Genomic DNA, 22,039 nt, shown 5'->3' on the forward strand with positions numbered 1-22,039 from the left:
AACATTCGAAAACATCTCTAGTCTGAAGAACATGCAAAACTCAGATGTGTAAGGGGACAAAAGCGTGTTATGTCCCTTTTAAATATAGAAAGATTATATTTTCAACATTTCAGATATGACCAAATCAAGACAAAACTGCAGGATTAAGTGCAACAGGTGTGATCATTTTTTTGGAACGTTTGGAAATCTTATTAGCTCATTGCGATCAAACGTGCTCAGCTCAAGTCTTGATATATAAACATATCTAAAAGAGTTCAACTGCTGAGATGAATTTTGAAATAATGCCTTTGTTCTGTTACCTCTACATCTGTGCTTTTGCTGCTCTATGTCAGCTGTGAAATCATTTGTCTCAGATTCAGGGCTCACACTGCGTCTGCTTTCCTCGTGTGTTTCTTTTCTGCCACTGAGTTTCTTTTCTTTCTTTTATTGCTCTTTCACGTTGACTTTGCACCTACTTCTTTCAATAAGGCGCTTGTATGTGTGTAAAAACGTCTTTTCTTTTGCTCTTTCTGTCTGCAGATCTCTCCATCACCGTGGAAACTTGTCGGCAGGCTGTTTCTGAGCTTCACAGCAGTCTGAGGAAAACCGTCACGCTCTACACTAAGGTCAGAGTGTGTGTCTTAACGTGTGTTTTAGTTTAGAAATGAGGAAAAAGATAAATGTAGGGGGTTAGAAGAGCCTGAAAGAGACATAAACCAGGAAGAAGATATAGAAAACAAAGAGCTGAGACTGATGTAAAATATATTCTCACATATCACATGCATGTTAAAATCAAGCTGCTTTAATTGACCTGATTTAGGGGCACAGAAGGAGTTTTGTTTTTAACATGATAAAAAGGTCTTCCTTTGAGTTTGTTTCCCACCTGAATAAATCCCATGTATGCATTCATTTAAACCAGGTGCTACAGTGTGGCCAGGATTCCAGCAAGGATCAACAAGAAATGAGGGGTCTCCTGTCCAACACTCTGTTCACTGTTAAAGCAGAGCTGGACTCTCTGCCTCATCTCCCCTCCTCCCCCTCCTCCTCCTCCTCTCAGTGTGAGGGTCTCCGAGTGGACCAAGGAGTGGAGGGGGAGAAAGCTCTGGCTCTGCTGGAGCAGTACGCTGAGCTGTTGCTGAAGTCTGTGGAGAGGAGACTGGACACCAAGACCTGAGGAGAGGTGCTGATGTGTATGTACACACATCAATGAAAACGGACTCATGCAGCACTTTGAATGGCACACTTGTTGTTTGCACAGAGAACTAATATGTGGACTGAATGCAGATGAGACTTTGATATATTTGGAGAAGCAGAGAGAAGTGAATGATGGGTTTTATGCACTGAACAAAGAGAGATTTAAAATAGACGCCTTATTTATCTTTGCAATAACTCTTCATTTTTCATTACACATTTTTTGAATCAAGTGTGATAAATAATAATTGTAACAAAGAAACATGCAAGGAAGTTCCGAAAATGCATCAGTATTTTTCTGTTTTTCTGTTTCTGTAAGTGATTGCATTTAGTCTAAAAGCTCATTAGAATCAACAGAGCAGTGTGGGGCGTGGCCTCAAGGGGGTGTGTTGCAACTTCAGAGGGGGATGGGCAGATGCAGGTGGCATGAGCAGGGGCGTGGCCGGATGGTTTGAAAGGGCTCCCCTTCAAATCTGACAGGCCATCCCAGATGTTAAACCATGATTGGCTGTTTTCCTTATCCGAGGCGGGATTTATGTTAAAACAACTATTTTGGCTGTGTTACAATAGGCTACTATTAGGCGCTGTGTATTTCAGTACGAAAAATACACAGATTTTCTGCATGACGTCGGGGTTAGCTGATGTGAGAATGCAGAAAGTAATATTCAGGAAAATTTGCAACTAGCGAATGGGAGGAGGTGGTGACGTTTATATCATGCGACCTGTGCATGACCATAGACTGTATGCAGGCAACCGGTGCAATCTCCATGGACGTAACCAAACTGCTTCATTATGTTTTCTGTTCCCCAGTATGTTCTTCTCCACTCTTCTGTTGATATTTTGAAAGTGTTGAACTACACATAGCATTGATATAAAGGCAACAATTCTCATATTTTCATAACAGATGTTTTTCTTCAGACCCCTTCTACTGGGGAACCAGACGTTCTTTTATATGTTATTTGAAAATGGATATGTTTGTGGGGGGTTACAGGAGGTGAAGAAATTGTTTTACTTAGTAAAAGGTAAAAATATGTTGTTTAGATTTTCTCATTTGTATGTTTTGCAAATGAAAAATCAGTTTTCACTGCTTTTTTGTAAATGTTTGTCTGGTCTTTGTGTATATTTTAAAACATTTATTCTGTTGCACATTTGTGGTTTCACACTGTTTAACTCTAAATAAAATAAAAAAAATGTAAATATGCACTATTTATTAAAACTCTTAAATGCAATTCATTGCAGATTTTTTGCAATATAGGTACACAAATAATTATCAGTTAGTTCAAAATGTTGTTGTACACAATAAATACAAGAGTATTTGTGCAGAAAAAGAAAGCATTGTGTGCATTAAGAGGTTAGCTATGTGTCAGAGTAGTTTGAGCTTATTTTGGCACATTAAAAATTGAGCTCAATGCATGTCATCAATATCTCACACACGCTTGTTTATATAGCCTAAAGATCATTTGCTGTGAGCAAAGTTTTGCATAACTCAAACACACTTTGACATGCATCCTTAAATGTGATGATTTATGCACTGCGATTCATAACGTGCTTCTTAAGGAAGTGTCTCCACATTGACGTAGGTAAGGACGACATCATGGAGGATGTTGATCCTGTCGATCTGGTTGAGCGCTCTGATGCGATGTCTGAACTCAAAGAGCGGGATGTTGTTCACTGCCACCCGGAACGCCTCCTGATTGCAAAGGATCTTCATCTGGAACAGAGCAGAAGTAGAAATTATGCACTACTTTTATCAAGACTGTAGACTGGCAAACATTGATTATTTCATTTAGGGAAAGTCATTCTTTAGTGCCAAATCTTTCTATTGAAATCCCCCAGAAACAAAATATAGCCTACAAGTATAAGTATGGTTTATTTCTCATGCCAAGTTCCAGACGATTAAACCTTACTTATTGAAAATACACGTTCTTCATGCTGAGGGTAAACATGGACACAAAGGCAGAATTGCTCTTTTGATGAGTTACCATGTGGTGATGCCTTTAAAGCATAAGTGTTATTGATGGTATTGAGCAACATGAGACCCCCACTGACCTCCGGGAGCCTCCCTGCAGGGCAGCAGCTCCTTTTTCTAGGAACCGCCTGCACAAACGACTTTCCAACCCTTTCCATCTTTTCCCAGCGTTAGCCTGACGTTAACCATGAGAAAGTGACCTAGAGTCAGTTAAAGGCACCATGTGTAGCATTTTTAAACAACAACATTAAATTTAAAATTCTTAGTGTAAGCAAACTGGAGTAGGTTTTGTTTTAAATGATTGGTATTTCTTGCTAGTTTTATCTGTTTTGTTCTGAAACACTGTCATTGTTTGGTATTTATGACTATAGTCACATATCGGCCTTATTCTCCTCATTGGCACGCTGAAGATGTTGCTCAAATGCTAAAATGATTCTAGCATAAATTCATACTGCTGTGTTCTAGGTTTCAAATGATTATTCAAAGTATTAATCAAGAAAAATCGTCAATTATCATTTCACTGCTTGATTAATTAAAAACCCGAAATAAAAAATGGAAAGGAAAAAATTAAGGGAATTGCCTATTTTAAAGCTAAAAAACGTGATTAGCTTTTGTCTAATAGGATTAGATGACAGCTCATGTTAGCATTCTTCCATCTCCTAGCTAACATAGCATAGTCTTATAACTTAACGTTACCGAGGAAGTATATTCTTGGCTAATTGCAAGAAAGTGTAGTCTTACCTTGAAGTACAGTAGCTAGAAATGAATTTATGGCTAACATTACATTAGGTAGAAATTAAATTTATAGTTAACATCATGTTGAATAAGACTCTTTTTTAACTAGCATTACATTAGCAAGAAAATACATTCTTAGCTCACATTTTGTTAGTAAGGCAGTGTCATGGATTTAAATTCCTCTTTTATTATGTTTCTTCCTTGCTTCGTGTTGCTTGTTTCCCTTGTGTTTATTTTAAAATGCTTTATTTATAAGTTAAGCCTTTAGTGTTTCCTGTTTCATTTCTTTATTTCTTATCCTCATGTTATGTCATATGTGTATTGTTACTGTTACATCTTGAGTTCTATATGTGTCTTTAGTGTTTCCTGTTTTATTTTGAAGTTCTAGTCCCCCAGTGTTTCTTCCTTTGTCTGGTTTCCCTCCATTTTGATTGCCCTGATTGTCTTCACCTGTGTTTTTAGTCTCACCTGTGTATTACCTCTGTAATATTCAGTCTGTCTCTTCCCTCTGTTGTCAGTTCATTTGTCTTTCTACCCATGTTCTGTCATATGTTCCCTCGTGGATTTTTCTTGGACCTTTTGGGTTTATGTTGGACTTGAAAGAGTAAGCTTTAGTTGTTGCCTTTTTTGTCTCTGAACATCTTTTAGTTTGAGTCACACTTGGACTCTTTCTCTCCATACGCCTTTTCATTGCTGATCAATAGAGAAGCAGTGACAGGATGACTCTTTGTCAGATTAGCCTCATATATATATAAAGTCTGGAACCAGAACATTACAACAACATTTCAGCTTAATCATCTGAATGTGACCTCTGACGAAAATGGCTGCTGTGTGTTAGTGAGCAGCACAGCACAACCTTTTGTTTCAGGCGAACACACATCTCCAAATAAAAGTTGTAATAACATATTAATGTGAACAATGCTACACATAGTAACTTTAACAACCGCCTTAAAAATCCACCACATTGCCTGATTCCTCCTCTCACCTCGAACGGGCTCCCAAGGGCGAAAGGGAAGGGTCCTGGCTTCAGCTCCCTCTCCTCTGGACCCCAGCGCTCTCCCAGCTTGTGGTTACGGACCAGCACCTGTTTACCCCCCTCACAGAAGCGGGGGTTGATGTGAAAAGCGATGTCGGTGCCTCTCAGGAAGTTCACTGTGAACCTGAATGAGACAAATGCTGGTTAGGCTTTCATCAACACTTTTCTTCTTCTTCACCAACTGATCAGGTTTGTATGTTTTATATGAAACAACTTACATTTTAGCATTGGGTTTGACATGGCCAAGGATGGTCATCATCATCTTGTCATAGACTCCCCGGGCCAGGTTCAAATTGTATGGCACACTCTTTACAGCAACAAGTCAGACACATTTAATTATAAAGCAGCAAGTGCACAAAAACACAGAATGATTTCCACACATGTTTTTACAACACCTCTTATCTATTTGAGTCTCTGCCTTTGCTGAAAATTATTTAAGATTATCAGAGTTGCATCAAAGTCTTAGAAGAGGGTTTAGCTTCACCATCTACAATCCCCCAATGCAGACAACCAAAATCAAGTATCAGGGACGGACTAAGAAGTATCAACAAACTGGAAGTCCTTTTGTTGACAATATTTCAGGAACAGTTAGTTGTTTTTTACAATTGTCAGGTTTCAACTTCATTTACACAAGTTAATTGTTGCTAACCCCAATTTCTGTTAACAGACATAAAATAAATAGTTACTGACAGCAAGTCTGTGCACATTATTACATGGAGTAACAATTTGGCATTTAAAACAAAGATGAATAATTTACAAATTAATTAAGAGTAGAGACCTTTTCCACATACAGTCTGCCTTTTGTGGAAAGTGAATTTTATGCCCTGAAAACTAATATTCAGAAACATTTGCTAAACAATAAAAGCTTCACTGTGAAATCTTCAGTTGATGAAAATCTCCAATCATAATCATATTAATTCTTAGATCAGATATATTTGTTTTATACTGTTGCTAGTGTCTAGACAAAAAAGGCTAAAGCCATTAGACATTTGACTTTAACTAACACCTTTAATTTTCCCTGATAAGAAATGATATTGTTCTGATTGGTGAAATAATTATTTACAGCTAAATGAAAAGCTATTCATTGTCTCTATGTTACTAAAACATTGAGAAGATATCGTCTTTTTGAAACACTCTCCACAAACTAGAACAGTGTAGCACAGTATGAATTGTGAAGAGTGGTATCACATTAACTTTAAAAATAATACCTGTTATATGTTTAACCCAATAAATGTATTGGTTAAATTGCTGAAGGGATCATATTAGTTATTCTACATTTTTGCTATGTTTATTATTTTCCCGTACAAAGCAAGAAAAAAGAAAAGGAACAGGATTGCAATATGGATCCAGGTAAGACTTACCAAAGGTCCAGATGTAGGGGGGAGCCACTGTGGAGGCATGAAATTTGGGCTCTGCCCCGGCCATCCTGACTGTCCTGGGTTATAATGCCATCCAGGGTGGGTGGGCCACCTGGAGGACGGAGGGGGTGCTGGGACCGGGGCTGGAGTTGGAGTTGGAGTGGGGACTTGTCCAGGGACTTGAACTTGAATTGGAGCTAGGGGCTGGGGAGGCTGGGTAGGCTGGCATTGGGAGCCAGGCCAGTAAGGCTGGCAGGGCTGCCCTGGAGCTGGTCCAAGGGCTTGAACCTGACCTGGGACTGGAGCTGGAGCCGGAATGGCAACTATGGGTGTGGTGGGTGCAGGGTTGGGTGTTATGGCTGGAGCCGGAGCTGGAGCTGGTATTGAATATGGTGCAGGAACAGAGTAAGGGGCAGGTTGTGTGCCAGGCCAGCAGGGTGTGTTGGGCTGACCAGGCCAGCAAGGTGAGGGATAATTGGGCTGGTTGGGTAGTGCTGGCCAGGAAGGGAAGGTGGTTGAAGATGGGGGCAGGGTGGGCCAGAGGCCGTTAGGCTGTGGGGCAGAACCATTGGACGGGCAGCTGCCACATAGAGCGTCAGAGTGCTGAGGAGGAGGAGGAGGAGGAGGAGGAGGAGAGGGGGATGATGAAGAGGTAGAGGGGTCAGGGGCCAGAATGGAGAGACGGGGGAGAGAGAGGGTGGACAGGATGGAAGACACCAACTTGCAGTTGCACATGGACGTTTGACATAAGCAAAGATTTAAACATTTACATTTAGATGGTAAATGTAGACTACAGAAATTAATTTTTGAGTCATTCTTACCAGAGTAGAGATCTGAGAATTTGAAGATGTACTTACATCCATTCTGCATGAAAGAACAAGATCAGTTTTAATGAGTTGATAGCTTTTTTTTTCATCTCAGAAAAGTGTGAAACAGATTTTGAAAGATGGCAAACTCAGGACAGAGCAAACAACACAAGATCTTAGCCTGTTTAAACCAAAGAGTAATCACAAATATATATGTTTTTCAAGATAGAACAAGCTGCAGGAAGAAGAAATAGTTCTCCATGTGACCACTAGAGGGCTCTACTGCTTTTCAAGATATCAGTACACGCTGTATAGTTGTTTGTCTCCATAAAGCTGCACACTGTTACCTGATGACATGGAATGCATTAATTGAATGACGAGTGCAGAAAGGACTCTGACTCATGCAGAAACATAATAGTTTATTGATTCAATGACTTATGTTCACTCAGAGAGGAATGTGCAGCAACAATGACTCTTAAGTCACACCACGATTATCTATTTTCTCCTGTGACTGCAAATTCAATAACTGTTACCAAAGCAACTACCTAGTCCCACCATTTAATAATTTCACGACTAATGTTTATTTTTACATAAACTTACCAACAGCTAAACACTGAAAATGTGTTGTTCTTGTGTTTATTTAACCATTAATGGCGTTTTTATTTGTAACCAGAATTTTTTATATTTCGCAAACTACTCAACTTTAATTGTTTTGTTTCTTGTTTCTTAGTTAAATGTGATCTTAATGTTATGAGGAACAGGAGGGATGCCTTCAATGATCCCTCAAGATAGATACAAAAGTTGAAAATGTAGGATAGTTATTTAACTGTAAATTCAAGATTAATATAACCTCTCATCTTAAAACTATTTACAATGGCTTTTTTAATCATTGTATGATTAGAAATTTCAAGTGGCATTATTTATAATAACAATCAACTAACAGCCGGTTGATTGCAATTAAAATCATTAAAAATATATAAAATACAATTGTGGATGAATTCTTATGAGCTGATCATTAAGTGCACCATCACACTGAATACACGTCTTTCACTTTACAGCAGGACGTTAGCCAAGAGCATCTATCTCTTGCACTATGAAAACTTCTTGTATTGGATCAAAAGATCTTTCTGTCTCATAGTTAGATAAAAAAAATAAAAAGACAATAGAAGTTACCTTTTCTTGTGGTTAGTTCTCAGGTGTACACAGGAGCGGGCTGCAGGCTGTGATGAAGTCCAAGTCAATCAGTCAGCTTGTATCCAAACAAATGGAAACTCTCTTTTATAGGCCCACTCTCTCTCACCACATGGCCACACCTCAGGCCGTCACTCCACTGTCAGAGGAAGAGACCAAGCCCTCGCATGTTAAAAGATATATGTATAAAAAAGGAAGGTATATGGGCTGTAGATTTTTGTTATGTTTTAGCCTTTTTTCACCAGAAGTCTGCATTCCCAATAATCATCTAAAAATGAAAGTTATGATGGTTTTAAGCATCATGACTTTCTTGAATATAACCATGCATATGGTTTAGACCTGCTTTTTTAAAAGTTGCTATACCAAGAAAGATTGATTTTTATATTATAATTAATGAGAAAGAAAAATAGTCTAATACTTGTTTGGAATAAATATTGCAAGAAGAAATGTACAGACTGTGTATAATGTATTTTCAACAATACAACATTCCTTTTCTTAACTTCTACTGGCACCACTGACAACACTTAGACGTGTTTTTGTGCTGATGTGTTTGAGTGGTCATGGGACAGTGTAACACTCACAGAGTAACGCAATTACAGCAGACAGAGCAGTCAGGACTGTTATCTATATGTTTCAATGACTCAGACGCTGACAGCTGAACAGTCAGACGGGTCCGCTACGTTCACACTCAGGTTAAATCTCTGCATTGGGGTTCATACTTCACATTAAATATTCCTCTCTGGATAATTATTGAATGAAGGCGTCTGATACAGTATTTTTCATGAATTTAAAAAAACAGCAACATTAATCTTCACATAATCAACTACATTTCCAAGGCAACAGTCCATAACAGATGACACCGATGTGGAGTCACACAGATGTTCTGGTTGTCCTCACTCTGTTATTAGATTAGTATCATCTGAGCTGAAATTGAAGAAACTCCTGGAATGCAAAAAACTCAATCCTCCAAGAATCCAGTGCCTGCATTTTCCAAACTGGTCACTTGTTTTAAAAAAAACCCTCTATCTGGAAACAGAAAAAAAAAACCTCTATAAAATATAATGCACACAATTCACTTAACAGTAACTGTACATCCAGCCCCTTCCCTTGCCAGGGTTGGATGCAGGTTATTATTTCATAGGCAAGTACTTTTTCCCCCTGCGAACTATTTAGTTGATAACAAGACTGACTTTCACGCCATCCAGTTCACCCATCAATGTTTTGTGTTTTGTCCATTTTATTCCTAACTAAGTATTTTCTTGCCAGCTACATTTCTCAGGGGCACAGGTTAACTGTTTTTAAAAATAGACGGCTTCCTGTCTGCAATTTATCAAATCATAAACAGGTTGAGTACAAGACACCGCTTCAAAGAAATAAATAAATCACATCTGTTATCATTATTCACTTAACACCTACACCATAGGGGGAAAAAAGAATTAAATGTGATTTTTACAGTGAAAACCTGTTTTGTTTTTGCTTGCTTTGTGCTAACACATTAAATGTTAGAATTTGGCTTGGTATCACTCTTCTTTATATTGTTCTGTGCTCAAAGCCATCACACACAGTGTAAAAATACAGAGACCTTTTTAATCTTTACATAGTTTAGTTAATCCTTAGTTCAGTTAAGTTTATTTAAATTGACATTAGTTTTGTTAAGTTATGTTTGACACAGCAGCAAGAGCAATGGTTAAATGTCTTGCTGAAGGACACTTTGACGTGTGACAGCAGGAGCCGGGGATTGAACCCTTGACCTTTTGGTTGAGAGAAGGTCAAGCAGACATCATTTATTGCTGTTGTGTTTTAATTCTTTTAACTCTTAATCAGTAAATACAATGGTACATGTGTACAAACAAAGACACATTTGTAATTTTTTCATGAGTGTCGTCTGACCTCAAGAAATGTTATTACAGCAAAAAGAGAAATGTGCCAAAGTGTAACAACGTCGTCTTATTCATTTAATTATATTTTCAGTTGAATATCATGTCAAACTTAAATGTTACTCTTTACTTTTTAACAGCAAATCATTCTTGTAAGCACAACCTGCACTAATGAATCTGCATTAATTGTACCAATAAATCAAATAGTTATGCATAATGTGAATCTGACTAAATACCTCCTCGTAGCTGTGCAGAACATTTTATTGTCCTGCCAATTATGTTGTTGGTTTTGCAGCCCACCGTTTTTTTAATTACTTTAACTGCTCTCATCAACCTTGTTTTCAGATCCAACAGGACTCATAAAAGTTTTAATAAATCCATGGAAAAGCTACCGGCCCAGCATCAGAAGACACAAAATGATCGCTACGGGTCGGTATACTGAGTGAAGTATTTAGCTGCTAAAAAGATACGTTTCCCTCAAGAGTTGGTGGAAACCAAGGCGGTAGCCACAATTTATAACTGTTTATGTAACTGATCAACAGTTTCACATAAATAAATATGATAGATTATGTCATAAAATGTAATTGTTGTTGAGGGCGGCTGTTGGTTGAGTCGGTCGAACCCCTGCTCCTGCAGAATGTTGCTCTTGCTGCTTCATCGGTGGTGTATCAATGTGTTAGTTACTTTTGATTGTCACTTAACAAAGCAACCTATACCATCAGTGTGTGAATGGGTGTGAATGGGTAGGTGTGACCTGTGGTGTAAGCACTTTGAGTGGTAGGAAGCGCTATACAAGTCCATCTACCCCTCCCCCCCCTTAGTGTAGCTAACAAAATCTTAGCAGTAATAAACCTTCCCCTTACAGGAATGCTCTTCTCTCAACCTTAAGACAGACAGAGCTTGTTTCTCTTTGTAAATTAATCCCTCAATCCAGACACTTTATCATCATAATTACCCATTCATGTTTATTCCATATAAGAAAATGAGCCCACATTGTCATATTTTCAGGATTTAGACAGCACAAGATGAATCATTCAGTGAGGATGATGGGGAATTGTATTGTTTGTGCTACATATTGTCAGATGAGATGTCTTGCCAGGAAACAATCCAGAACATTTGGTTCATGGTTTGTCTCCAGGTTTGCTCTGTCAAGAGCTGGAAATGGCAACATGTTCTTCTACACTCTCAAGCCAATCTGCTCTTTTTGAATAATGTGATAAAACTGCATCATCATAAAATCATAAATCATAAAATCATGCATGTGTATCAATTATTCCGGTTGCGAGTGAAATAAGTAATCAGAGACAGGGCTTCATTTGAATTTATGTTCACCATGTGGTCATGACACAAGCTGTGATGGGAGAAGTATTCATGATGTCATTTGTAGGAGATCTCCCTCTCTAGTTTGAGCCAATGAGGGAGTTGAGGGAAAAGGAGGAAACTATGAGGCATGCTGCTGTTAGGCAGAAGAGAGCAATCTGGCAGGAGACAGGTTTTCCAGAGCGACAGCGGTGGCATTAGCCTCTGATAAGCTCTGGGCCTTGTTCCAACACTAGTAAACTGCAACCTCTTTACCTCCCTTTCTCCCCCTTTTCACTCCTCTTTAACACTTTGTTCCTTTCAAAGATGCAATAACAGGTTAATTGGAGTATAAAATAGACACATTGATGTAGTAATTCCCCCAAAAGGTAATACTCTAAGTGCTTAAAGGAGTGTTTTCTCTTAAGTGTTTTTCAATAACCTGTGGCTGTGTGCCATTAAAAAGAGTGAGCAAGAAAGACAGATAAAATCAAAGAGCTTGAGTAAGAGTTGAGTAAAAGCTAAAGAGATGGCTTCAAAGAAATGTCTAGTTGCCATGGGGACAGCAACATGTTTTAGCAGGGACCTGGGTGTGTTTGTGTGTATTTGTGTGAAAATCATAATATCACTTTGAGATCGATTAAATCTCACATAAGGGATGCATTATTCTCTCAGAGATGGTGTAAGGTATAACCTGCAGACACTCACACAACTTTAAAATGAATGTAAACATAAGTGTTTCCACATTCACCACTAGAGGGAGACATTAATTTCTCCAAGGTGGGTAGTAGCCATGTGGTAACCTTATTCCATAGAAAGCATTAAGGCAAATAGAAGCCTTAAATCTATGGATATATCTAGTCTGCAGGACTCTTTTACAGATATCTTAACAAAACCATAATGCATGACACGACAAGGCCAAAAAGAAAGCACTGAAACCTGTTGAAGATTTAATTCACCACAAAATCCAAGTTTAGAGCCACTGTACAGTTATCATTGAAGTAACCAATATTAGCTTTTGAACTGTGTTTTCAAAGGCTGCAAGAGTCAAGTAAGTTGAATAGTCTAAGTAACAAAAAAAAATCCATACAAACCATACAAACCACTCTTGCAACATATTCTAGACCTGCACCATATGTAATGTGTCATGAGATAACTCCTGTTGTGATTTGGTGCTATATTCAATTATTGATTAATTGATCCAGATTTGGCTGTTCTAAATGCTGCTGAGTCAAGCTATCAACCCTCTAAAAAACCTGGAAGGAACCTTCCAAGTATATGACGATTTTGTTCCTTGAAGACGGGTGAAGGATCACTTCACACCTCTTCTGACGCCTACAAAAAAAATCTAAAAATGTAAGATGCTTCATCTCAGAGAGGTAAAATGATTCACAGGCACATAATATATTCAGCTCACTTACTGAGCAATGCATCTATAGGGATCCCCACCTTACTCCCATGTGGCTTTATGAGGATAGATGTGGCTCCATGACGCCCATAATAAGTGTAGCACAGCCTGCACTGGAGGGGTGTTCCCACTGAGTACAGTCTTGGCTCACATTTCCCAAGGGGATTTATGGGTGGTAGGGAGGCCGCATGGGAGGCAGAGCAGGCAAGGACAGTTTCATCACAAGGGGCCAAATCATCAAAGCAAAGAGGATGTAGTTGTAAAGAGAGTTTGTCAGTTTGCAAAGTGCATGTCTACTTTTGCAGGCATCCATCTATGCCTGTTAGACATATGCTGCACATATGTGCGACAAGATCAGGAATGCATTTCTGATTCTTTTAGTGAGCGAGCCAGGACGACATTTAAGGTCTACACCTGCATTACAAACTAAAGGGGAGGAGTGTCTTTGCAAGTCAGTTAACTATGAAGAGATTTATTGGCTAATGTGCCTGAGAATAGTTGGCGAAAGGGAAAGACATGTTGAAGCAGCTCTCTCATTGATCCTTATGTTTAACAACAACACAAAAGACCTTGGAGTAATAATGGATACTCTCTGCCTCCCCTTTCATTCTCTCCTCAGTTAACTAGATAGTCAGACTTTCCTGTCACAGCATGAGAAATTGACTTGTGCCCTTGCACATTCACTTATACTGTAGTCTGGGGAAGTGCCCTGTGCTACAAACAGCTCGTCAGAAACAGAGATGGGCGATCAATGAGGGCTGTGACACTGTGAGAGCAGGCACAGGCTGTCACACTGTGTGAATCCTCAATGCTCTGGGGCTACAGCCTGTGTCTGGCTTCACTTGAAAAACGCTTTCATGTATAGTCACGCCTAACATACTCTCTAAAACAAGAAAAAAGACAACTTGATACAATAAAGCACTTAAAGGATGTAGGCCATGGCTCAGTTTATCCTCTGAACCAACACATCCATTTAGAATTAATCAATAGCAGATAGTTTATTTTAAAATTTTATAGCTCATGCATTGTGCATCATGCAAGATAGCTCATCTTGACACTGTCTTTGAAATTGTCTCAGTGCAAAAATATACAAGACCTGCCAATAACGTGGAAGTTGCTCTTAAACACACTGCCAAGACTCTTGAAGATAAGTTTAAAGAGAGTCTTCAAGCTTTGTCATTTAGGCTACTTGTTTCATTTATCATCATTCCATTTATTTAAGTTTTATCTCAGTAATTGAGTCATTCACCTCCTGCCATATATTCATCAACATTTATTGAAGACAGAATCCCCTTCAGGTAACCTTTTTATAAGCTAACTTCTATATTCCAACAATTTATCCTTTAATTAGCCTAGTATGCCTATTTAGCCATCAATACAAACCTTGTATCTGTTACATTTAGTTTTGTGTTTCCAGACTTTTATTGATTTATTTCAGCTAACTATGTTCATTAGCATATAGGCTACTTTTTTTTTGATAAAGGCTTCAGTTTTCACGGGTCATTTAAACAATCTAATAGTGAACCCTTTAATTTGTTAGCCTTCTTTTTGCTAGGCCTAAGAATTTGCTAAGGTTACTTTTAGCATTCAATTTCAACCATTGACTTTTATCTATCTACCTCAAAGCCTTTTCACCCACTATATTAGACTATAAAGGCTTACATTGAGTTAACTATTCGGCCTGTAACCACTATACTGTACCTATTAGCTTACTTTATTTCTTGATCTTTATGCGGTTAATGTTAACTTAATGTTTTCATGTAAACAAAATCCTAATCAATTACCATTTTAAAGACCTATTTTCATCGATTTTAGTCTCAGATATCAAGGTCTATTTCAACCTTTCTTCTGTTAGCCTACATTTAGCTAGCTTTATCTAGCCATATGTGCATATTTAGTTATTTATAACCATTTATCAATCTGTTATAGGGACATTTTCAACCATTTATTTCATTTATTTATTTGTTTAGCCTATTATCAATTGAACCAGGCTACTCCCCTAATCACAGTTATTTGAGGGGCAGTGAACAATCCCTCAGAGTTTGGAGTTCTAAGAGACACGGGCTTTATTGTGAAAATGTGTATATCATTTAGGTCAGGGATGGGCAACTTTGGTCACAAGGGCCACATTTCATTAATTCTCCCTGCCAAAGGGCCAAATTGTAGTATACAAAAACGATCAATTATGAATCAATTATTTAAAAAACCAAAAAAAACAATTATGTCTCAAATTTAACTCAACATATGCCAGAGATCAAATATCATTATGGATGTATTTCTAGTTTTCATGATTTCATGGCAGATTTTGTCACATTTTCTTCATGTTTCCAATTCATGGATATGTAAAAATTGACCTGAGGGCCACATTGAGGGTTGATGGGGGCCGCATGTGGCCCCCGGGCCGCATGTTGCCCACCCCTGATTTAGGTGGTCCACAGTCAGTGGTCGTATCTGAAAGTTGTCCTTGCCCTGTTGCACAGGTGCTCCACATATCCACACCGCTCTCCGCCCTCTCCGCCGCCTCAGACTGCGCTCATTCGCTCCTCTCAACAGCCCGGATGTAGCGCACAGGACCGCACAGTCCTCCTCACAGTGAGAATAACATGGCGCTGGCAGACACACAACGGTGCCTACTATAATTATATTATCCACAACAACAGACTTAAACAAACGACGGGACATGTGAGCTCTTCGACCGCGGGAAGCAGGTATGTACGAATCATTTTTATTCGACAAATATGCACTGACGATATCATTTGGTGTAAATGTGGCTGCTGCTTCTTGTTTCTGGGAGGGGGGGGGGGGGCAAAAAAAAAATCCGCTTTGGAAAGGCGAATTGCTTTTCTAGGGGTTTAGTTTGTATCCCTGTGTGGATGTCCGCGGGTTTAATGCATCCCCACTTAAACAGCAGTGTCATTCAGGGCAGGTTTGTGTCGCTGCTGACGATGCATTCGTGCAGAGATAAATCTGTCATTTTGTAGTGCATGTGTTGTCATGGCTGTCAGGCTCTCCGCGCGTCGGCCGCTGTCCTTGGTGTTGAACTGGGTGGGCAGCATTACACCTTAACATGTTGCAAATACACTGCACGCCTGTTTGCGCTTCATTGTCCTTGAGGCTGTAATTGTTCCTGAAACGAGGAGCAATTGTTATCGATGATCGAATAAAAATATCACTGTAAAGAATCTACAGCCTTATAATCTACAGCATGAGCTCATGTGTGTGGTGCTGAATGCTGAGTTAACACAGCCTTAATGGACCACTCGTGTTGTTGTATTTCTTTATTTTCTACCGTGGCAGCACCTCTTTTTTATTGTATCACTCCTCCGTATTTATAGCTTCACTGTCATGACAGTGATGATGACAGTGCAAGACATTAATTTGCAGTGCCATGCCCCCCCCCCCCCCCCCCTTTGCAGCCGGACAGAGATTGTGTGTGCACCGGGGCTAATGTAGGCCAGGTAAGGGCAGGAGCAGATGGCTTGTTTTCAAGTTCAATGTGGCTTTTTGGGATTAGAATCTGTAGACGAAAATTAAAAGTGGTGGCTAGGCCCTGTGAGATGGGGTTCCCCTCCTAAGCTTATAATCACCCTAACAGCACCACTCTGTTTACAGGGGCAATAACGACATGTAGCATCAAACCTCAAAGCTGTCAGGAGGCCTATGTTTTGTACCAGAAAATGGATTTTAGAACAATGTGCTAATGTTGTTAGGCCTATTTGTCTATAAGGTTAGAAGATGGTTAGCATTATTTTCATTTTTAACTGTACTGTCAATTGAGCTAACTATCACCTCCAGTCAACAACAAATCCAGTGGTTTGCACAGGGGAGGAATGAGAACAAGTCCTCTAACTCTGGAAATTAAGCACCAATTATTTTGATAATAAATCAGTTATTTAAATCATGTTTAAACCAAAATGCAAAACATGATAGGTTTTGCCTCTAATATGAGGAGTAGGTTTCGCTGGCTTATAAGTAGATGCCTACTCATCATTGGATTTGAAGGATGACACGTCATCTGAGAATGTAACCTTATGTTCAAGTAAATTGGGGCTTACAATTGGCAAACAAATAATTAATTATAGGTTTGATAATCCCACCTTGGATAGTAAATCAACAGTTGGCTTTTATTTCCAATTAAATCTTTTCAGAAAGCCATTTCCTGTTTTGGACACTGGAGGGCGTACTGCCAAAATACGTGAAATTGTATTCATTCAAAATTAAAATATCCCACTGCAAAACCTCAAAAATGTCAATGAAAGCTCATGTTTTTTTTCCAGAGTAATGTGTGCTTTTTCCAAGACAGTTATTGTGTGCGTTACAGTGACAGCTTTGTAAGACTGTAATGTCGTGCATCTATATCCTGCAGGAAACTATCCTGGTTGCACTCCTACTAAACTTCTGTATCTTGGCTTTTACGATCTCTCATGGGGTTTTAAAGCTGAGATAACCCTGATGATTTGATTATATACCTATCAAGTGTTTTGGAAGGTTTTGTAGTTCGTGTGACTATAACAACTATTATCAGGTTAGAAATCGGTGAGTGGCCCTTTAAATATCAGAGCTAGGGACGTAGAGTCTCTAACACGTTAAGGTGAGATAAAGCATTTGTCCTTCAGAGATGATGTTATGCTTGCTATATTGAAGTTGGATGTAACTCAGCAGCTGAGTCAACATGTTAGTCTGTGTGCTCTCGTTGGTTATATCCACTCTGTAATGTATTCAGTGCCAGCACTGAACACAACAGCTTTACATAATGATCAAAGCTTGAGGGATGCCAGAGCATGGCTTCAGCCTGCAGTAATAATAATAATAACCTTTTGAAGTTATCACAATCCCACAACCTCAGTCCGCTCACATTCTGACTCTCTCACTAACATTTACACACACATGCAAGGACCCACTCAAAGGTCCTCTCCTGTTAAATGTTTTAGAATCCAAGGTGAGCACAAGAGGAAAGGGATAATGAACACAATTACTATTTTTGTCCCCATGGCTCTGCACTGGACTGCTTGGCTGTCTATGAGGAGGCAGCCTTGCACAAATTCACAATTACATAAGAATCCGAGGGAGTCACACATTGAATAATTTGACCAGAAGAAGAAAGTCTTTCGCTCTGTAGACTCTTTTACGTCTTCTCTATTTTTGCTACTTTCTCAACCTTCAAGCCTTACCCCATGAGCTACCATCTAACATCTGCACAGCCCCTCTCTGTGGTTAATTACAGTTTGAAATGCAAGGGTGGTAATGTGTTAGCTGTAATTGAAGATTCTGATTCAGCCTTTCTATTCAAACAGCAGCCTCTCCAAAGACTCACTGGCTGTTTTAACCAAGTGTCTGGCACACTTTTGCTGGTCGATCTCTCTAATCAAGGAGCCGAGTGAGGGAGCATGCAAACAAGGTTCAGAGGAGAAGAGAGACAAAAAAAGCAATGTGGGGGAGGAGGATAAGATGAGAAGAGAGAAGCAAGATGTAAGAAACTGTAGGACAGGTGACCATAGGAGGTGGAGGAGGATGGAGAGATAATCTGCAGGCTGGTGGTGCTGGTAACAGATAGGGAGAGGGTAAAAGTGTTGGGATTTGAAAATGGGGTAGTGAAGAATAAAGATGAGGGAAAAGGAAGCGGGAGAATAAGAGGATCAGTCTAGAAAGAATTTAGAAGAAGTGCCTGTCTGCCTTTCTTTCTCTCTGAGTCTGTAGGGAGGGGGGGGGGGTCTCCTGCTTGTTTCAGCTGCAGCCAATCAGTCTGTCTGAAAGCCGGACTCATCTTCAGATGTCAGCACTTTTGTCTCAGGTTATTGCATTTTGCTGTTTTTATCTCGGGATTAAAAAAAAAGCCTCCCCTCTGTTTTCTGCATGACTTGACATGTTGGTAACAAAATGAGGTGTGTGTGTGTGTGTGTGTGTGTGTGTGAGAGAAAGAGAAGAGTGGATGAAAGAGACATGACAAAGGTAAAGAGATGAACATAAAGCAATTTAGTGAGCTGTCGGGAGATATAATGTGTCTGCATGTATGGACTTCATGTTCCTGTCTTTCCAACCTTTAGAATGTTTAAATTCCTCCATACACTTTCATGATTTACAGGTGTCATCATGATTAGAGCCTGACTGATATATCCTTCGGCCAATATTACAGTATTGGGTTAAAATGGGAACAGCACAGTATGTCTATATCCAAATATAGGTTTTCCAATGTATGCTGATATGAAACCATTTATCAGAACATGCTGCATATGTAGAAATGTTCTGATACAATCTCATCTCCTTATCTTCTCTTCTTCAAGAATTCTTTTTTATTCTTTTATTGCAGTAAATTCATTGACAAAGTATACATTGTATTAACATGTATTTGTGTATACAACTTAAATATTTTATCAACCCAGTAATTCAAAAAGAGTTTGCTATAAAGAACACAAACCCAAAATCCAACAAAACAAACAAGTAAACAAGAAGAACGCGAGGCAAAAAATGAAAGACAAAAAAGGGAGGAACCGAACTCCTCACTTCTATCTGTACTCCTCAACTCATTCTCATTTATGAATGAACATGCACGCCTAGGTGAAATGAACGCTTCAAACCTTCTTTTATGTTAACATACACTAATCCAAACTGACACAGAGAGAAAAAGCAAAGGTTTCAGAAAATAAATTGCTTTATTGTGTGCAAGCGTGTCTCCTTCCTTAAATATTTAAGCTGAATATGTCTATCATCAGCTTCATAACACCTCTATCTTGTTATTGTTTTTATTTATTTTTATTAAAGTGTAAATTACAGATGCAGAATTGGTTATAAGTAACTGATAAACTATTTCATAGCCTCATATCTGGCCCACTTAGACCAACATCTCCTCAGTTTTTCTCCATTTCTGATATGACCTGTATTGTTATTTTTCATTTTTGTACTGATGGACTAAAGGGTTTTAACCAACACCTACTGCAGCTATTGCTTCTTGGCTGCTGTTTGGAGTATGCTGTACCTGTACTGGTCTGTTTCCTGTGATAGCTCTGGAGGTGACTTTTCAAAAATAGTATAAATGGGGTTAAGTTGGTTTTTCATATCAAATATAGTGATAACAGTCGTTATGACAGAGAGCCAAAATGAATTTAAAGCTTTACAGAAGAAGAAGGTGTGTGCATAGTTTGCCTTTGTTTGGCTGCATTTTCTGCATTAGTTTACTGACGGTTTCAGTTTTGAATGAATGTCAGGAGTAATGAAGAGTCTTGTTGATCCTTTCCGTGCAAATTTTCTCCAATATTTAGAGTTTATTTTATAAATTTCGCTGCACACTTGCTTCCATTCTTCTTCGTTTAGTTCCTTTCCTTTTTCACAGGTCAGTTTTTGTTGTATGTTATTGTTGGTAACCCTTTTACTCTCCAGAGCTTTATATATTTTTGAGAGTGACATTTTCATTACTTTGTTATGATTATTTGTCAAAAGACAAACAAGTGGATGCGCATCTTTAGAGGTTTGATTTTTCAGACGTTTTAAAAGATGTGTTCTTATTGGTAGATATTTATAAAATCTGCTTTCTGGTGGATTGTATTCTGAGACTGATGTCTTAAGTAAAATAATATTATTGTTAATCATTACGTGAGAATGTTTTTAATCCTTTTGAAGATCACATGTTTGGTTCAAATTTGGAATCCCATGCCACTTCAGATAATATATCCATTTTGATTTTACAAAACGTTTTATCCATAGTTAGGCGCGTAGCTAACCTGATGGACAAACAGGCATGATGTAACGGTTTGTCAGGAGGCTTAAAACCCGCCTCAGCTCCAGTTCTCAGCCTGTTGTTAGGCTGACTGAAAGGCTGAGACAGGATTTCCAGCATTGCGGCTGCTGCAGATGAGCCTCCAGAGCCCCCTGCTGTAACAGAAGGGGGACGTCACTCAGACTTCCTCCATCGATATTTACTTTGGAAACCAAAGGCTTTTTGCTGCACTAAATATGTACGGCCAGAGGACTCTGTCGAAGGCTTTTTCTGCATCTGTTGTAACCAAGAGTAAGTCTTTCTTATCTTTTTTTACGATGATCAATTATGTTAAGAGTCTGCTTTATATTGTCAGCCAAATATGTGTTAGAGCCAAAGCCACACAAGTCCCTATCTATAATGTTTGGAATTGTATCTTTTAGCCCCTCTGCTATTATTATGATAGTATTTTTTGGTCTGTGTTTAGTAGAGAAAGTAGTCTGTAGGATGAACACTTTGCGACGGTCACTGATGAGTTCCAGGTTGGTGCCCTGTTACCTGTATCTAATGCATTATTATACACTTTATATAGGATTGGTGTCAGGGAAACACTAAACTCTTAGTAAAACGAATATGTGTATCCGTCATCCTCTGGTGTTTTGCCCTTTAAAGTATTTGTTTAGATATGTAATCTGTTGTTATTGCCCTTATGAGGATGCATTCTGTTGAGAGTTGACTTGTCATCATCATATCTTATGAGCTCTTGTTAAATTTTGTGAATGACTCTGCTGCTACCTCTTCTTTGACAGTTATATTTGATTGATCACTCTTTAGTTCAGTAGTGTGGGATTTACTCATGATTTCACTCATGTGCTTCCTAAGTCTATATGCTAGAACTTTAGCTGGGTTTGTTTCTGTTTTAAATAAAAGTGATTTCTCTATTTATTTATTTATTTATTTTTAGCTCTCTGGTAGTAGCATCGTTTTGTAGCGTCACATCTGTGGTAATCCCCAAGAAATGTAATTTTCAATACAAGCTCCAATTCTTGTCGTGCTCTGTGCAGTTTGCTCTTGTTTTGCGTCTAGATGTTGAGAAAATGCACCTTTGCTTTGCGTAGAGAGGCTGCACTCTAAGCTGATGGAGCTCTTCTGCCCACATAAAGAATGATGAGTTAGGAGGGGAGGGGAAACTTTCTCAGGGTTTATTTAGCAAAAGCAGCGCAATCTTTTGGTGGATCTGGCCCATCGATCTGGCAAAAAGGTTGACATGTATCTTTCACTCACGTAAGCCTCCTTATTAGAAAGGTGAAGTTGTTGTTGTTCATCAGTTTGTTAGTAGATTTCTTAGTGAGGAGATAGTGTCGGCTCAATGCAAATGGTGTACCCAGCCCACATGTTACCAAATTTAGGTTGTATATCGTCCAGCAGAGCACACTATGACTACATAGTTTACATTCTCTCACCACTGTCTGCAGCACATGTAGCAAAGAATCACAGCTG

At 38.9% G+C, this 22,039-nt stretch overlaps 3 protein-coding genes across 4 annotated transcripts in view; 2 read left to right on the top strand and 1 right to left on the bottom strand.

The window, feature by feature from the left end:
- Positions 1 to 2,399, top strand: part of LOC109982918 (mitogen-activated protein kinase-binding protein 1-like) — a 30,314-nt gene extending 27,915 nt beyond the window's left edge. Inside the window, exons 32-33 of the mRNA XM_065963807.1 lie at positions 520 to 605; positions 899 to 2,399. Coding sequence (XP_065819879.1) covers positions 520 to 605; positions 899 to 1,153 — 341 coding nt within the window. The 3' untranslated portion in view covers positions 1,154 to 2,399. The remainder of the gene's footprint in view (positions 1 to 519; positions 606 to 898) is intronic.
- On the bottom strand, positions 2,364 to 8,328 carry LOC109982908 (galectin-3). 2 transcript variants are annotated; one of them, XM_065963809.1, is made up of 7 exons: positions 8,248 to 8,328; positions 7,090 to 7,132; positions 6,272 to 6,871; positions 5,129 to 5,217; positions 4,860 to 5,034; positions 3,220 to 3,314; positions 2,741 to 2,881 (listed from the first exon to the last, which is right to left on the bottom strand). In XM_065963809.1, the coding sequence occupies exons 2-7, from the start codon at positions 7,129 to 7,131 to the stop codon at positions 2,878 to 2,880; spliced, it is 1,005 nt and encodes a 334-aa protein (XP_065819881.1). In that variant the 5' UTR covers position 7,132; positions 8,248 to 8,328; the 3' UTR covers positions 2,741 to 2,877. The 2 variants fall into 2 exon arrangements, with proteins under 2 accessions (XP_065819880.1, XP_065819881.1); XM_065963808.1 differs by lacking the exon at positions 3,220 to 3,314 and having other exon boundaries at positions 2,364 to 2,881.
- A 7,058-nt stretch (positions 8,329 to 15,386) lies between these two features.
- pak5 (p21 protein (Cdc42/Rac)-activated kinase 5) overlaps positions 15,387 to 22,039 on the top strand; it is a 76,213-nt gene continuing 69,560 nt past the window's right edge. Inside the window, exon 1 of the mRNA XM_065963438.1 lies at positions 15,387 to 15,557. The gene's annotated coding sequence lies outside the window, so the exon portion shown is untranslated. The remainder of the gene's footprint in view (positions 15,558 to 22,039) is intronic.

Source organism: Labrus bergylta, chromosome 15 (genome assembly GCF_963930695.1).
Source record: "Labrus bergylta chromosome 15, fLabBer1.1, whole genome shotgun sequence".
Classification (NCBI taxonomy): Eukaryota; Metazoa; Chordata; class Actinopteri; order Labriformes; family Labridae; genus Labrus; species Labrus bergylta.

Bases quoted from the DNA above. Each gene is read 5' to 3' on its own strand.
- LOC109982908 (XM_065963808.1), bottom strand. From the start codon at position 7,131: ATGGATGTAAGTACATCTTCAAATTCTCAGATCTCTACTCTG. The intron at 6,872-7,089 runs GTAAGAATGACT...CCTCCTCCTCAG, and splicing joins ATTCTCAGATCTCTACTCTG to CACTCTGACGCTCTATGTGG. The intron at 5,035-5,128 runs GTAAGTTGTTTC...TGTCTCATTCAG, and splicing joins GTCAAACCCAATGCTAAAAT to GTTCACAGTGAACTTCCTGA.